This window comes from Vigna radiata, chromosome 5, assembly GCF_000741045.1.
Source record: "Vigna radiata var. radiata cultivar VC1973A chromosome 5, Vradiata_ver6, whole genome shotgun sequence".
Taxonomy (NCBI): domain Eukaryota; kingdom Viridiplantae; phylum Streptophyta; class Magnoliopsida; order Fabales; family Fabaceae; genus Vigna; species Vigna radiata.
The window spans coordinates 6064811-6082147 of record NC_028355.1 but is presented as its reverse complement, the minus strand read 5'-3'; the positions used below and the strand labels follow the sequence as shown (position 1 = coordinate 6082147).

The 17337-nt window shown below is 33.5% G+C and overlaps 1 protein-coding gene across 1 annotated transcript; it reads left to right on the top strand.

The window, feature by feature from the left end:
- Positions 1-17099, top strand: LOC106762250 (pantothenate kinase 2). Its single transcript, XM_014646039.2, has 22 exons — positions 1-950; positions 1461-1673; positions 1868-1920; positions 2177-2293; positions 2739-2858; positions 3167-3261; positions 3344-3437; positions 3543-3674; positions 4583-4695; positions 4773-4965; positions 6001-6212; positions 7289-7333; positions 7404-7452; positions 9003-9085; positions 10402-10518; positions 11467-11530; positions 12144-12290; positions 12360-12518; positions 12920-13003; positions 15033-15227; positions 15316-15387; positions 16806-17099. Exons 1-22 carry the CDS (start codon positions 650-652, stop codon positions 16893-16895), a joined length of 2748 nt encoding a protein of 915 aa, XP_014501525.1. The 5' UTR covers positions 1-649; the 3' UTR covers positions 16896-17099.
- Positions 17100-17337: the final 238 nt, after the last annotated feature.

The following is a 17337-nucleotide window of genomic DNA, read 5'->3' as shown; positions in this document are numbered from 1 at the left end:
CTCTATGGGCGCGTAGATACAAGCGCGCGTAACGAAGTGAGGACGAACATGGAGTAGGCGCGCGTTGAACTCGACGTATACCACATATCATTGATTCATGAGCAATTAATTTGATGCAGATAGCACCGTTTGCAGTCTGTAATGGCATAACTAGTTTCTCTCTCTCCGAAGGTTTGGTGCATGATTACCCTATTTTTGTTTTCGCTTTGATCCTAGGAAGGAGCACTCTCTCACTCTAGTACTTGTCAAACAGTCATTCATTCACTCACTAACCTTTCAATAAATTCCAAACCCGTTTCCTCGGCGCGTAATTGCGCAATTCCATTTTCTCCGAGATCTAAATACCCTTCGCGGTTTGCATTATTTTTTTATCATTTCATCGACGTAAAAATGGCTTCTCCGTTGCCCCACGACGTAGTGGTAAATAGTAATTGACATTATATTATATAATACAGTAGTATTTATTAATTTTTAGCACGGAATGGACAAAATATTTGCGTTGTTTGTTTTGTTTGATTTTGCGAGTGTAGGATAGGTAGAGGACTAGTGACCAAATATAGGGGAGTGACGGAGGAAGGGAGGTTGGTGGGGTTAGGGAGCGAGTTTGGATTGGTTTGGTTTAGTTTGGGTGGTTCTGAATTTATATAAGATGGCTGCTTCTTTAGAAAAGGAACAGCAACGAAACCAAGTTATTGGAATTATCGAAGAAGAGAAATTGCAGAAGCAGGAGAGTAAGGGCAGCAATAAAATCACACGCACGCAATTGGAGAGCGGCGAAGGGGAAAGAGAGATGACTCCTACGGCTGCCAATTCCATGCACAGGTCTGGTTCGAGGCCTCAACTTGATGTGAGCAAAGCTGAGATTCAAGGGAATGAGGAGGAGAAGTATCCAACCATTTTGTTGCCTAATCAATCTGATGATTTGTCTCACCTAGCACTTGACATTGGAGGTATATATATATATATATATCTATATAATAGTTGTTATTTATTAGAATTAATTCGTAGTGCCACATTTTATTTGATTTTTTTTTTTTTTTGTTGAAGTTTGATGTGGCCATGTATACTTCATGATATTTTTTAGTTCCTTTTGATGGCAAGTGGTTTTTGTTGTGTTTCGCTTTTGGAGGGAGTTGAGAGTTAGAATTGACAATTTCTGTTAGTATATTATTAAACCTATCACTCTTTTATTAGCTTTTACATCTGGTAGTGTCCCTTATTTCTGGTGATTTCATGTTGTCCCTTGAGGGCTCTGGTGGAGAAAACAGAATAACTAAATAAAGGGCCTATCACAGTTTGAAATTTTTTTCTTTTGGGTTCTTCAGAGTTTGTTTTGAACTTAAGGACATATAATTGGTAAATTGACTCAGTCCTGTATTAATTTAGGGAAAGTAAATGGCTGGTAGCCTGTGGAATATATCCGAACTCTGAAACTTAATCTTATTGAATCATATGTGCAGGATCTCTAATAAAGTTGGTGTACTTTTCAAGACATGAAAACCAATCAGTGGATGATAAAAGGAAGAGAAGTGTAAAAGAGCGACTGGGGTTTTCTAAGGGTAACAGGAGAAGCTACCCTATCCTTGGTGGAAGGCTACACTTTGTGAAGTTTGAAACGAGAAAGATTAATGAGTGCTTGGATTTCATTCATTCAAAGCAGCTTCACTGTGGTGGTAATAGTGTTGCTTAGTTTATTACTTTAATCAGTCTCTTCTGCATATTTGTTCTCTAAAATAGTGATATGCATTTATTTTCATTCTGTAATCTTCTATGTGCTAAGTCAATTTCACTGCATTATACATATCTAAATACTTTTACACAGGACCGAATGAATTTATGATTTTTGAACTTCTTTTATTGGCTATAGGGTTGGAGCCATGTTACTCTGATGGTGTGACTGACCAGAATGGTATAATTAAGGTAACTATCGAGTCTCTGACTGTTATCTACGTTTATTCAGATGATTCAAAAGCTATATTCTGTTTTATATTTCAGAATATATCATTTCTTCAAATCATCAATCATAATTTATTTTAGATTGCTAATGAAAAGCTGTATCATTTTGCTACTCATCTCATCTAGATGTAGTTATTGCAAACGGGATAACTATTTTTATGTCTTTTTCACTTATGCTGTTGTTGAAGTACAACACTAACGAATTCATTTCATTGCAAAGGCTACTGGTGGTGGAGCATACAAGTACGCTGACCTTTTCAAAGAAAGACTTGGGGTTAGTCTTGACAAAGAAGATGAAATGGACTGCCTTGTGGCTGGAGCTAACTTCTTGCTTAAGGTGGATGCTTCTAATTGCTTGTTTCACTTGCGTTTTATTTATTTCAGCTGAGCTAGATAGGATCAATAGATTGTCTTTTGAATTTGTACTCTTACTCCTATTTCAAATAGACAATAATAAATAAATAAAGATTAAAAGAAACTGTAAACGTGCTTCTTTTTCCCAGTCATGTTATTGTGTTTTCTCCTTGTTTTAAAGGTAAACAGCCAATTGACTGTTACTTTGTTTTCCTTCTTGACATTGTATGGTTCTTGCTACCAACCTAGGTCTGATTGAGAACTATGTTAATCCTTTTTGTCATAGACTTGTAGTAGTTCTTCTATCTCTTAGTTTGGAATATGTGACCAGTATGTTTTATGGTAGTAATAGTTTTTCTTGTTGACTGATCTGTATTTTTTCTTTTCACTGTCAATAATTTCTGATTAGAAGTTCTACCACTTAGTAGGCAATTCGTCATGAAGCTTTCACACACATGGAGGGCCAAAAAGAGTTTGTTCAAATTGAACCCAATGATTTATTCCCTTATCTTCTGGTTAATATTGGATCTGGTGTTAGTATGATCAAGGTACATTTTTTCTTTTTTCCTGATTTAATCAGTTTCCTTATCACTTTGGATATATTCTTCGGTAAAATTAATCAAGCTTCTCCCAAAGGTTAAAATTAACTTCAGCTTCTTATCTTTTGGAGAAGTTAAAAGAGGAGTCTCTTTCAAAAAGTTGAGGTACGAATACGATGATTTTTACTTCTGGGAGAAGTTTGATTCATTTTATCTTCTAATTTTCTTCTCTTGTAAGTATTTATTGAGAAGTTTATCCAAATTGAGCCAAAAGACTAGCATGTTCTTATCTGGATTTCTAATCTCTGTTGATATAGGTTGATGGAGATGGGAAATTTGAGAGGATTAGTGGGACAAATGTTGGGGGTGGTACTTATTGGGGCTTGGGAAGACTTTTAACAAAGTGCAAGAGGTCATTTTCATTTGACTTGTTATTTTATAGATTGCTATTTTTGAACTATTGAGTATTAACAAGATGATGAAATGAATTTCAGTTTTGATGAGTTGCTTGAGCTGAGTCAGAAAGGAGATAATAGAAGTATGGACATGCTAGTTGGGGATATATATGGGGGTTTGGACTATTCTAAGGTAAATTTTTTCAGCTATTATTATTTCCCTATAAATTTTCATTATGAAGTGAAATTGTTCCAAATTAATCAACTGAGTTTTCCTAGTATAAATAAACCGTACTAGATTGGCCTATCAGCTTCCACTATTGCCTCAAGTTTTGGCAAAACAATATCAGAAAAAAAGGAGCTTGAAGAATACAGACCTGAAGATATATCACTTTCTCTTCTAAGGATGATTTCATACAATATTGGTCAGGTGAGTTGACTACTATAGTTTTACCATCTTTCATACATACATATATACTGTCTCATTCATCTCATTCTACTATTCAATTTTTTATTTAAAATATCAAGGAACACTTTTATAAGTTAGACGTGTAAAAATTATGTTCTTCGTACCTAGTTTATTGAATATTGTCAAATTTCACTTAAAATTTATGTGTGGGTGATGGGAAAACAAATGGGTGCAGGGGTTGTTCGGGGAGGTTGCCCTTATATAACATCGAAATTCAGGGTTTTATAACTCAAATTATTGATCCCCTCTATTAGTGGAAGACTAACGTTTTTAAGGCTTTGAGCTTTAGGTGGAGATTTATTAATGGTCCTATTGTCTATTCTCTCTTAACATGCAAGAGCTCTTTGAGCATGACCTATGGACAATCTCATTCTACGTTGACTTGAAACTCAAACCTTTGATTGGAAGAATGGGGAACAAAGAATTAAATTCTTGACTACATAGAGTATGATGTCAAGGACTGCATAGAGGGCCACGAATGACTTTCTATCTCTAGCAACATTAATAAAAATGACTGTTGAAATAATATAGTTTCGAGAAGCTTTTGTACAAATATAAACAAAACAAGTTTTTTTTTTTTTTTAATCATCCAACTTGTATTTACAAAATCTCATTCTAGGTCTTTGAACATTTGCTAACCTTTTTCTCTCATGATTTAAAAGATAATAGATTGAATTTTAAATAAGATTTTATAGACAAAGTTTCCGTTATTTAAATGCAACCTAAAGAAAGCATACAACTCCTAAATCAAAACTAGTTTTGGTGACACATGGAAGCATTATTAGGCATCCATCTTCAGTAATTTTCGTTCTATTCTATTTTTTGTTCTTCTAGAAGATACCCAACCAGTGTTCTTTTCATCTCTGTAGATAGCTTACTTGAATGCATTGCGATTTCGGTTGAAGAGAATCTTTTTTGGTGGATTTTTTATAAGGGGTCATGCCTATACCATGGACACTATTTCTTTTGCTGTACATTTCTGGTACATAAAGACATAACTAGATTTCTTTTCTTTCAATCAAATTACTGCATTGATTCATTATATTATTTCTCATTTAGGTCAAATGGAGAAGCACAAGCAATGTTCTTGCGACATGAAGGATTTCTTGGAGCTTTAGGTGCATTTATGAGTTATGAGAAGCATGGTTTAGATGACCTCATGGTTCATCAGTTGGTGGAAAGGTTTCCAATGGGTGCTCCGTATACAGGAGGCAAGATTCATGGCCCACCACTTGGAAATTTGAATGAGAAGGCAAGTGATAGAGATTGGAAATTTCTAATATATGCTGGTGGCTTGGTTATGATATATGGATAATCTTTAGATGTTTTTCTTCTAGACTTCTTAGTTAGGAATTTAGCATGTTCGGTTTTGCTTAGCTTTCCACAAAGGCAGCTTACAACAATAGTTAATCCTAACATAGCTCTCACGTCAATTTAACTCAAGTCAATTTAATAGTGTGTATTTTGGGGAGCATCAATTCTTTTACAATCAACAAGGTCGTCCCTTTTGTGTTGGATGTTCATCTTGAAGTTGCAATAATATAAATAGCTTAAGTAACTCCACTGACAAGATTCCTCTAGAATAATGTAAAATGTTTTTACCTGTAATCATATTTGACTGAGTTGAGCAATTGTCTACCAATTTGGATGGCCACTAAAGACAGAATGTGTGGAACATGAAAATGGATGATGGAAGTACCTCTAAATATCTGGCATCAGATCATAAATTGAAAAGGTAATGGTTTAAAAGTAATATACTCAGAAGTGCATGTTTCATGTGCTATAATTGTTTAAATAAAATAATCAAATTCTAATTGTAGAATTGGTAAAAATTAGAATGCATAGGAAATGAGGTGCTTAGATTGTATGTATGGTTCTGTGTCATCTGTCTGGGTATCATAATTATTTAGTGTTCAGTCCATTACACCAGACTATAATCAGAGCATGACTGCAATCAGTTGCATGTCACTGCCAGTAACCAACCACCATCATAAAATCCAGAACTGTAGGACTGCAATCATGATGTTCTTTTCCATATTCAGTTTGAGCTGTAGAATTTGGAGTCAGTTTTCTTTCTGTTCACACATTTTCCGCTCATTTTCTCTTTCCCACACTGATGCAAGTGAGCATGTATGCTAAATCTTAGTTTGAGTTATTGTTAGGTTGCTTTTATCATTTCCTGCAAATTCTTCCAGATTATTATGACTTTGATGTCATCAATAGTTATTTGCAAGTTCTGAAGTGACTCAATTGGTTAGAAATTTATGATGTAGAGTTTTCAATGCAGATTTCGTGGATGGAGAAGTTTTTGCGGAAGGGAACTGAGATTACTGCACCCGTGCCAATGACTCCACTTGCTGGAACTACTGGACTTGGGGGTTTTGAGGTTCCTTTGTCAAAAGGAAGTACTCTGCGATCTGATGCAAGTGCTCTAAGTGTCGGTGTTCTCCACCTAGTACCAACATTGGAGGTGTTTCCATTACTAGCAGACCCAAAATTGTAAGCAAAATCACTGAATGATCCGAGATCATTGGTTTAATCTTTTGGTTTCCCATGTTTTTTTATTTTGTTTTGGTGATTTATATTGCTAAATATGGAAATAAAGCTATGTGTGCTTGCATTTACATCCATACTTGTATATTCCATAGAAGCCAGCAGTTTGCTACAGCAGTGCTATAGCATAATTGAATAGTGCAGTGCAGGGGCTGCCATCTGATTCAATAGCAGGCGGTTCTCAATGGCAGCCATTGCAACCCAATAGCAGCACAGCCACAATACCAGATTTTTGCATGCTATAATGGTGCTACCGCAAAATAGCATTGAACATCTATTTGCTTCTTTGAAACAATAATATTTAGGTTATTTTTTGAATAAAATTATGATTTCTCCCATTTTTTCGAATGGATTCTTTGCTTCTGAAGCATAGATAGTTTTTAAACCCTTCTTTCTTGACCATTCCACTATAAAAGTTGCCTTTGTTTGGTCTCCTGTTCTTTCACACTTTCTAGGATGTGTTTTTTCTTTGTTTTGCTCGCATTCTTTTATCTTTCTTTAAACTTCCTCCTTCACATTTTACTAATGTTCATCTGATTTGTTATGTTCTTCTACTTTATTATCAGGGCGTTTGCTTGTGATAACTGTGACTTTATTTTTTGGAAATTGCTTTAATTTTCTTTCTTTTGGTTTTGCTAATTATATATAGTATAAATTATTTTGTTCATATAATAATAGTTAAAATGGCAACCTTCTCACATGCTATTATGGTTTCAAAAGCTAGAGGTTGTGCATTGTTATCCAAGATTGATNACTATGATATATATTGGTTTATTCTATGAGTAAATCTTCATTATCAATTTTTTTTTTCAAATAATCATCAGACTTTATCCTTCACATAAGATTTAAAAGTCAAAATTGGTCCTCTGTCATGACAAAATACTCCTATGACTTATGTTTGTGAAGTAGTTATTGTCTATTGTTTGCTTCCTCACTCATTGCTTTTGCAAAGTGATTATANATATGATATCATAATTTACCTTCATTTTTTTTAATCAAGTATTGAATTCCCCTCTTTACAGGTATGAGCCAAATACAATTGACCTATCTGATAACAATGAACTAGAGTAAGAAATTTATTTATAATTCATAGATCATAGTCTTTCTTCTTAAGCTAACAGTTTGTATCTCGTGTAGATATTGGCTCACCATTTTATCAGAGCATTTGTCAGATCTTGTGGACAAGGTATTTAATTTTTTTGAAAGTTGGAACACCTGGTGTTCATGCATATGGCTCTTTGTACTCAAATGTTTAAAAACATTAAGATTGGACTTATAGGACACTCTCAAGTTTAAATAATATTTCTCTTATAGTGTCATTACATACATTTGATATATATACGTACATTAATAAATTCGGAAATAAGCATTTTCTATTCTAGGAAACAAATCCCTAAGATTGTCGAATTGATATACTAATGATAAAATCAATATACGGAAATTAAAAACAATTGGAATCAAATCTGAAATTTCGTAAAATATTTTGACACTCCTCAAGCTGTTGAATAAGTTTCCCAGCTTGGATATAATTCTCTCAATTATTGTTGTTTAGCCCTTTGGTATGTCTACAAGTTGTCCTTGAGTAGACACATATGGAGTGTAAATCATGTCACCATCAAGTTTTTCTTTGATAAAATGTTTGTCCATATACAGAAGAAGGTATGATTGTGGTATTTAGGCTTGTGAGAAAGGTTCTATGGGTATATGAGAATTTTTCAAAGGATAGATAATTTGCTAAAGAGTAAGGTGGTTTAGTGGATTTATGTTAGGTTCCTAGATAGAGGAAACCTGGAAAAACCCACTGCAATCACCTATACTCACTGTGTAGAACTATTATTATTGATTCTGGGCACAAATACAGTATGAGAGCAGCCAGGGAACAATGTACCCTTCACAGAGGATGCCAAAGATCCTGTCAACCCTTCTCTAAACTATCCAAAAACGTCTCCTGCACAGCCCCCAACTATATATAGGAAGCCTCACTCACCCAACAACCTTCTAACAACTACTTTTTAATATGTTTCCTCCTAACATATACATTACATATCCTATCAATCTAGTACCTTTTTTAAGAGCAATCGGTAGATCTAAATTCTGGTCTACTTGTTCAATAAGTTGTGTTGAAGGGAGTTCATTACTAGTAAGATCATCACAATTTGTAAAATTAGGATTTATAATGTAAGAGGCGAGCTTGTCTAGTACGTGAACCTAACAACAATGAATGATTGATATGCTATATGCTGAAAAAATATATTTTTATGTTTTAGATTTAAAATTTTTCCTAAAATCAGTTAGCCTATGCTGTGTAATTTTTTTTGTATAATTCTTATATCTTGAAACTTCTGTTTGATTTGAGAAAATACTTCATTTCCATTCCTGTTATACCAGAAAATACAAAGCTACACTATTGTGCTTTGTTCCCACTTTTGAAGATTTGTGCTTGAAATATCGAAAATATAAAGTTGTTTTTGAATCTTTAAAATAGGAAACAAAATGAAAACAAGACCTTCATTTTAGTATTGGTGAACAATACAGATGAAAGCAAAATACTTTCCCAAACTGGACTGGATCTTAGTTATACATTTCACTTGTTGAAGGGATACATTCAAACCTTGGCTGTCTCAGTTTTGTTTATAGTTCCATCTTCTAATGGATTATCTTGTTGGAAGTAAAATGTGAAAGCCAAATCATTAAAAGTAGTTTATGATTGTGATATTCCCATTTAAATCATGATAGGCAGTAGCAAGTGAAGGTGGAACTGATGATGCAAAGAGAAGGGGTGATGCTTTTGCTCGTGCATTTTCAGCCCACTTGGCAAGGTAATATTGACATAAAGTTCATGTTTTGATGGCTTACTTTTGTTATTGATGCATGGTAACTCTGCTTATCTTATTGTGAACTTATTAAGTACTATTTGAGAGAATGTTTTTGTTGTCTTTAATCAGTTGGATTAGTTTTAAAAATATATTGTGGGTCAAGTGCTCTTGCAGCATATTCCATAGTTTTTTATACTCATTAACAAAATACAAAGTATGACAAGCATGTCATTTTTTAGAATTCGTACTTGAGCTCTGTATTCTCTATCCCACACCTGCACTTTTAATTCTGTATCATGTGGAGAGAAATGCCCATGTGTGTTTGATGAAAAGTTACAGAAATTGTACTGGATTATTGTTTCTTAACACAACATTCTTTGAAAGTAAAATATTTTCTGAAATTTTCAACCTAGTTGAGGAAATATAGTATTAGTTGTAATGTAAAATTAAATTCAAATGTCCAACATAACACGTTGCTAATCAAATAATTGATGTAAGTTAAACGAGAATTGGCATAGATGAGAGTGCGAACCAAATCCATGGTGTTTTGGTGATAACTTGTGACTTAAATCTGCTCTTTAAACCAAGCTTCGATACTTTTTCCTCTAATCTTGTTTCTAGTACACACAACACCTTCCCCACGAGCTTGAATCTTTCCACCAATCATGTTTTTCCTCAAAAGAACATAATGAAGGAAGTTCCCTCATTTGAATCCTTAAACTAAATTTCTAGCATCAAACAAGTTTATGAAATGTTCTGTGAAGAGGAAAGAAATATGAGGAAAGCAAGTGGAATGGAAACCAAAGGAACAGAAATTGATAGAAATAGAGTAGAAAGAGGGACTGTATAGTTGAAGAGAAATGAAAGATAAATAGAGTGAAAATTGATTTTTTGAGATTGTTTAATTTTTTATTAATAATAAATTTTTATTATTAATATTATGTTATTTATTTATTCTATAATAAGATAAGAAAAAAAAAAGAAATTTCAAGCTCCCATAATCAGTTATGGGTCTCTCCATAATCAGATTATGAAAGTTTAAATCAACTAGTATTCTACATTTTTAATCAAGTATGGTATGTTACAGAGCATAATCAATTATGTGGTTGTCAGATCCCAATTTCCATGTATATTTTCAACTCTCAAAGGAAAAAACTTGACACGAGACTCACTACTTTTTTAAAATTATTGTTATATTCTTAAAATTCATAGACTTAGCATAAGAATAAGTTTTTTATTTTTTTATTCTTTTATAAAAAGTCAGACTATACTTGGCATGAGCTTTTTTCAGTGATCAAATGTCTCCACAAACTGAATAGGTTGATGGAGGAGCCTTCCGCATATGGGAAGTTAGGCCTCGCCAACCTCTTGGAAATGAGGGAAGAATGCTTGAGGGAATTCCATTTTGTTGATGCCTACAGAAGTATAAAGCAGAGGTATTCACCTTTTTTCTGTAGAAAACGATAGAAATGGGGGGTCTTTACCTGTGTTTGTGATGTAGCTGAATCATCTTCTAAGTCCCTTATTATGTGTACAAATTGTCCTAAAGCAATTTTCTTAGCTAAACGCGAATTAGCTGTTGATGTGAATATAAAACAAGATATCGTATACCAACTCGGTGAACCCCGTGTGGATTACAAGCTTAACTCTTTCCATTAATCAATGGACATATAAGAATGTTAAAGTTTCATTTACTTGGTTAATTAGAAGAAAGGGGAAATCACGGTTTTTGGCTCTTCTGGTGTGCTTCCTTGTAATTTCTATTTTTTTCATCTCATTCTCCACTATTAGCACATATAGAGAGTTACCTTCAAGAGGCTAAAATGGAAATCTAAGTCTATTTTTATTATTGTTTTGAGGGGACTGATTATTCTTTTAAGATGAAAATGAAATCTCTTTTGTTTGAAGTAATATTCATCAAGATTTGTTTGATTATTTTTCTCCTCAAGTAAAAATATCTTGATTTTTCTTATATGTATCCAGCCTTGTTCATAGCCCATTGATCCTTAAATTTTGGATTTTTGATGTATATATTTTATTCATGCCCTTTCGGATTTAGAATGTGAATCTGAAAGCAAAGTAAAGGGTAGCTTGCACGTTGCTCACGCCATGGGATCTGGGTTGGACGTGGATCATATATACACAGCCTAATGCTTACCCACATTAGAAATGGATCTATTACTGTTACATAATCACATGACAAACATTTCTGTTGTGCTAAGGCTCACTATTTTTTTGTAATATATAAATATTCTTTTTTTTTTAATAAAGAAATCCATGCAGAAAATGTAAATTTCATTTGATGTCATTTTCATGCCTATATTCTATGGACAATTTCCTACATTTTATGAAAACTTCATTTGTTTGGATTGTGTGTAAAATAGGGAAAATGAGGCATCACTTGCTGTTTTACCTGACTTGCTGGTGGAACTTGATAGTATGGATGAGGTAATCTTCTTAATCTAGCATGTTGGAATTGGGAGGAGTCAATACTATTCTCTCTTGTATTGTACTATGATTATGATTGGAGTTGGAAGGACTAGTGACAAAAGAAGTCAGAAAGGATGATACTGCTCTAGTATCATGTTGAGGATCAAGAAGAAAAATATATTGAATTTTTTGTATTGGGTACACACATGAGTGTTCTTATTTATATTTATAATGAAGAAGAAATATAATAATAAGGAACAAAATCAGTATCTAATCATGCGAAATATTTGGCAAGATATTTCCTCATCAAATCATATCATATCTCTAACATAACTAACTCATATTTGTAACAAGTGGTTTATCTAATTAATATTATATATCCTTGCAAAGAAATTGTGTCTGACAAATTCATTACTTTGGGTGTTAGCTTTATGCTGGTAGCACACTGGCTCATTCATACATAAATATCTAGTATTTTTTGTTCTGCTAGTGGTGGTACAACTGTATTAGTTAGCTTTATGCTGGTACACACTGTAACTATTCGTACACAACTATGTAAGTATTTTTTGTTCTGCTGGTGGATTAAACAATCCCAGCTTCTAATGTACTTGGAAACCCTCCTTTGTTTTAGGAATCAAGACTGCTTACACTAATTGAAGGTGTTCTTGCGGCAAACATTTTTGACTGGGGATCTCGTGCATGTGTGGATCTCTATCATAAAGGAACTATTATTGAAATTTACAGAATGAGTCGCAACAAAATGCATAGACCTTGGCGGGTAGGTGAGACTAAACATGTTTGTTTGGGTAGTTGATGGTTCAATACTAACTAATTATTTCTAATATAGGTGGATGATTTTGATGACTTTAAAGAGAGAATGTTAGGGACCAAAAACAAGAAAAATACTCGGCACAAGAGAGCTTTACTTTTTGTAGACAACTCAGGTGCTGACATTGTTCTAGGGATGCTTCCTCTAGCTAGGGAACTCCTCCGCCGAGGAACTGAAGTAAGTTGACTTCCTATATTTTGGACTTCTGTATTGGACCAAAAAAGTTTATTTTTTTTATTTTTATCTTAAATCCCCTTTCAATACTATTATCATTAATAATAATATTAATAATAATAATTTGATTTGAATTTCAACTATTACTACTAATAATAAATGTTTAGTTTTCTAAAGATGTTTTGGTTTAGATGAATCCACAGTTCGCAGATAATATTTATATTCATTGCTAGCCCAGTCTCAAATGTGAAATCTTCCTACTTTTTGGTGTGGTTTCTTTATGAATATCGTGATTTCATTTTTCAACTAAACTCTATTGGTTTTTGTTAGCTTGGCTGCTTTACAACCCTGGCTGATGCTTATAACTTTTATGTTACTGAATAACTACAGATGTGTTCTTCCAGGTAGTGTTGGTTGCAAACTCTCTTCCTGCTTTAAATGATGTAACTGCAATGGAGCTTCCTGACATCATAGCTGAGGCTGCCAAGGTTTGTGTACTTTTGTTCTGTGAACACTAATTTGGTCTATTACATTTTTTGTTTTAGAGCTCCTTATAAATTTCATGTGAATGTCCTCACCATTCAGACACCTCTCTTTGTTCTAGAGATCAATGTTGAACATGCCTGCCATTAAATTCCGTTTGTATTTATGTTATAGAAACTGTTAACATTTGCCACATTGGCTAAGAATATGGTATGAATATTCATAATAAGACTTGGACAATCCTCCACTTTCAGCTGGCTTGGTCGCTTCAATTAATTAAGAATTAGTAAATTATTTGAACACAAGGAATTGAGATACAAAAGTACTGAGATTTCTGTTAAATGCAGGGTACTACGCAGGAAAGTGAGGTTTTTATTGTATACTAACTCTTTTATTTTGTCTATTCTTACAAGTAAATTTTGGCATTACGTATGAAATGGAATAGGAATATTTATATTTAATTATGTAAAGCTTCCTTTACTATTGATATAAAGTGATGTGGCATTCACTTGATTTCAAAAAGAACAAGAACTCATTTTGTGTTATATGTATTGTCTATGAAAGGGTTGTTAAATACTTCACTAGCATGGAATATTACTCCTTATTAGGTTTGGCCAATCCTCCCCTCTTGAGACGACTTTTGAGATTTCCATCTTAATCTAATTTTAATGTGAAATCAAAACATTTTCAACCATAGTGTTCGATGTTAACTTCTTGACAAGCATAACAATTGTAACAATTGAAGTAGTATAGTTGATAAATGAAGTTGTCACCACAGGAATTTGCACTCATTTAGACAATTTGTATATTTACTATTAAGGACCTAAGAATTTTGAATTGAAGGTTGAAGTAAAGAAACTAACTACAATCCCAGCATTAACACAAATGAGATAAATGAATTTCTATAGTTTTTGGAAGAACTTGCAAGCATATAAGGTAGTCAATAATAATATAAAGTGATCCTCAGGCTTGGATTTCATATACTCAACTCATTAGTCTTTAAGAATCCAATATACTCAAATCCTAATTCCTCACTATAAGATCCTAAACCTTATTGTAGAAACATTAATCTCATTAGTTCTTTAATAGATGAATTTTATGAAGAGAAAGTGCTACAAGAATGACCAAGACATCAAATATTATACTAAATTGAAATATCTTGTTGTTCAACCTTAGGTCGATTGCTTTCGAAACATTTTTTGTTGCAATTCAACATACATAAATTATTAAGTCATGCAACATGAAGCACAAAGACTGTACATTTGCATCACAAAAATTGAGCAAGAAAATGTATATCTTGAAGTTGAAACTCTCTTCAGTGCTCTCCACATCTAGTCCATGCACCCAAATTCCCCTACCAATTTTGAAGTGTTTTCTCTTGTATCAAAGTTTTCCTTTCTGTCCTATATCTATAAAGTGAATATTCGTTTAACGACTTTGATGTTTCACTAAGTGAAAATGGCATAGCATTGGACTTTTTTGAGGGTTGTTTTCTCAAAGACATTCATCTCATTGAGTGAAATCAAAAGGTTGAGTTGTCATTTTCAAGTCACTCACTAAATGAGTAAACTTCTCGCTAGTGAGACGTCCCAGTAATTGATTCCTGCTTCTCAAGCCTTTAAGCTCCTATTTTTCTACAAAACATGTGTAATAGTAGCTTATTCAACTATGAACATAGGTGATTTTGCTGTAACAGTATATAAATTCACAAAAATTGGGGAAAAAAAATTCTTGCATGAATGTAAATGAAGATGTTAGAAAAAGGTACGATCATGTAAGTACCACTCCTGCTTTTCCTGCAAATTTCACAATGTGTTGTCCCAAGTGTGATGGGTGTTTTTTGATGTCCTAACTTATTAAAGAATATGGACAAAATACTCCTTATGTAAGGCTTTGGCAATGCTTTCTTGAGTTTACTTTTGGGGTTTAGTTGTGCTCTTGCTCATTTCTAATCAACCTTGTATTCAAATTCTATTTTTTTATTTCACCTTGACCAAATCATCTTTAAGTGGAACTAATTCTTCTAGTTTACAGCATTGTGACATTCTAAGGCGAGCTGCTGAAGTTGGAGGCTTGCTTGTGGATGCAATGATTAATACTTCAAACAGCTCTATAGAAAATTCATCTTCAGTCCCTTTGATGGTTGTCGAGAACGGGTGTGGTAGTCCATGTATAGACTTAAGACAGGTCAGCTCTGAGCTAGCTGCTGCCGCAAAAGATGCTGATCTGGTGGGGGCACTCGATCTGTAGTTGATAATACTACTGTGGATCTAAGAATTTCAAGGACAAATTATTCTAATTAATCTTTTTTATGCAGTTAATTTTGGAAGGGATGGGTAGAGCTCTTCATACCAACCTCAATGCTCGGTTTAAGTGTGATGCTTTAAAGGTAATAGTATCTGGTTTACAGCCATTATTGCAATTTGATGAAATAATCTGGCATTTTCGTCATTCGGTTTTTGGTTGAGTATCCTTGATTTAATGCATGTCTAAACTTTATAATCGTTTTTTGGCTCGTGTCGAGGACTCCACTACTTGTGGTTGTTGCATAAGTGATAATCATGAATCAATTTGCATTCGTCATATGCGTTATCTTTCTCACCAGCAGAATATCTAGAATTAAGCATGTTTTTTTCCAATGTCCTTATCCTATTTTGTTCAGCAAAGAAGAATATTATTATATAATAATTATTAGAATAATAATAATAATGGTACCAGAAGTATCTACAAGTGTTAGGTAATAATAGTAAACAATGAATATGGTGTATATATATGCAATGCAGTGGCATATAAATAGACTCTAGCCAAACGTAAAAAGTCTCCACACCTATATTCATCCATAAGTTCATCCAAATACAACACCCTAGCATGTTCCATTTTTTATCTTGTTTTACGATCCAAAATAATTACAAGGTAAATGATGTGGACTTTGATTTCTGCCTCCACCCATCAATTGCATCCATGTTCCCTATTATGCCCACCATCTATTACTGGCATTCTTTAAGCATAGTCTCACTTGAGGTTATGCGCAAGATGGAAAATATACCCTCTTACACCCGCATCCACGTATAGGAAGTAATTTCCTTCATAATTGAGTTATGATCAAAATTTTCATCAGAGAATACACTCGTTTTTATACCTCATTTCACCTTATAGCCCCACACAAAATCCATCCTATCCCTTTCCCTTCCTTCTAGTTATCTATAACAAAAAATTGCTAAGTATTCCAAGGCTTTCTGTGGCATCACCTATGTTGTACCTACCAACTACAAGCAAATCATTCAATATCTCATGACTTTCGTCGCATGCAAACAAAATGTGGACAAAAGTTTCCTACTTCTGTCGACAAAAGTGACACACCCCGCACCCCTTTTCAAAGTTGATGTCTCTGTTGAATAAATTGCCCGGCGTGCCAATCAATTGTTGAGTATTCTCCAGATGAAACATCTTACTTTAGGTGGAAATTTAAGTGTTTAAGTCACCAATTTTTTGTCTTTATCAACCTGACCACCATAGCTTAGCATCAGAGCAAGCGCTTCATATGTTTGCTTTGGCTAAGAATTTGTCGCCATGCCCTCATGCATTCACCATAGCCTTGTCGTTGTGATTTATAATCATCAATTTCACGAGCTCATTTTTTATGCCGTTGTTAATCTGGGTGCAATACTTGATCACTTCTATCATTGTTCTGCTTCCACTGCTTAATTACTTACCACATTCTGTTGAAGAGAGGGGTCTGTTTGATACATTTTTATTCTCCCTTCTACCTGTATTTATTTATGTATTTATTTTAAATGATTTTGGCAGCTTGCTATGGTGAAAAATCAGAGATTGGCTGAAAAATTGGTTAAAGGGGACATATACGACTGTATTTGCAAATACGAACCTGTTAGTTAAAAGCTTCTGTGGACGGGTTGATTCTATAATTTAATCAGTACTAAGATCATGAAAGAATCGTCTGGGTCTATAAATTTCACCTTATGCTTTTTGTTTCTGTGCACAGTGCAAATCCATATTTTTCCATTACTAATTGTGTACCGGAAGCTTAGACAAAAGTTTTCGGAATAATAGTGTCCAATATAATTATAGTTGTTCACTCCCTATTTTATTGTTAATTTTGTAAGTTAGTACAATGACTCATTGGATTATTTAAAATCACATTGAATTATCAGCTACATTTTAGATAAATGTTCATAAATTAAGCTCTGCGCCGAGGAATTAATTAATTATGGGTCTAAAACTTATTTTTAAGTTAAAACTTTAGTTTTTGATGGAATAAAAAATAAAAATTATGTTTAATTTTTCGATTTATTTGTTTTCAGGGTAATTGTTTAAACGA

Coding starts and splice junctions, on each gene's coding strand:
- LOC106762250 (XM_014646039.2), top strand. CDS start 650: ATGGCTGCTTCTTTAGAAAAGGAACAGCAACGAAACCAAGTTATTGGA. Junction 7,334..7,403: donor TCTGATAACAATGAACTAGA/GTAAGAAATTTA, acceptor TATCTCGTGTAG/ATATTGGCTCACCATTTTAT. Junction 11,531..12,143: donor AACTTGATAGTATGGATGAG/GTAATCTTCTTA, acceptor CCTTTGTTTTAG/GAATCAAGACTGCTTACACT.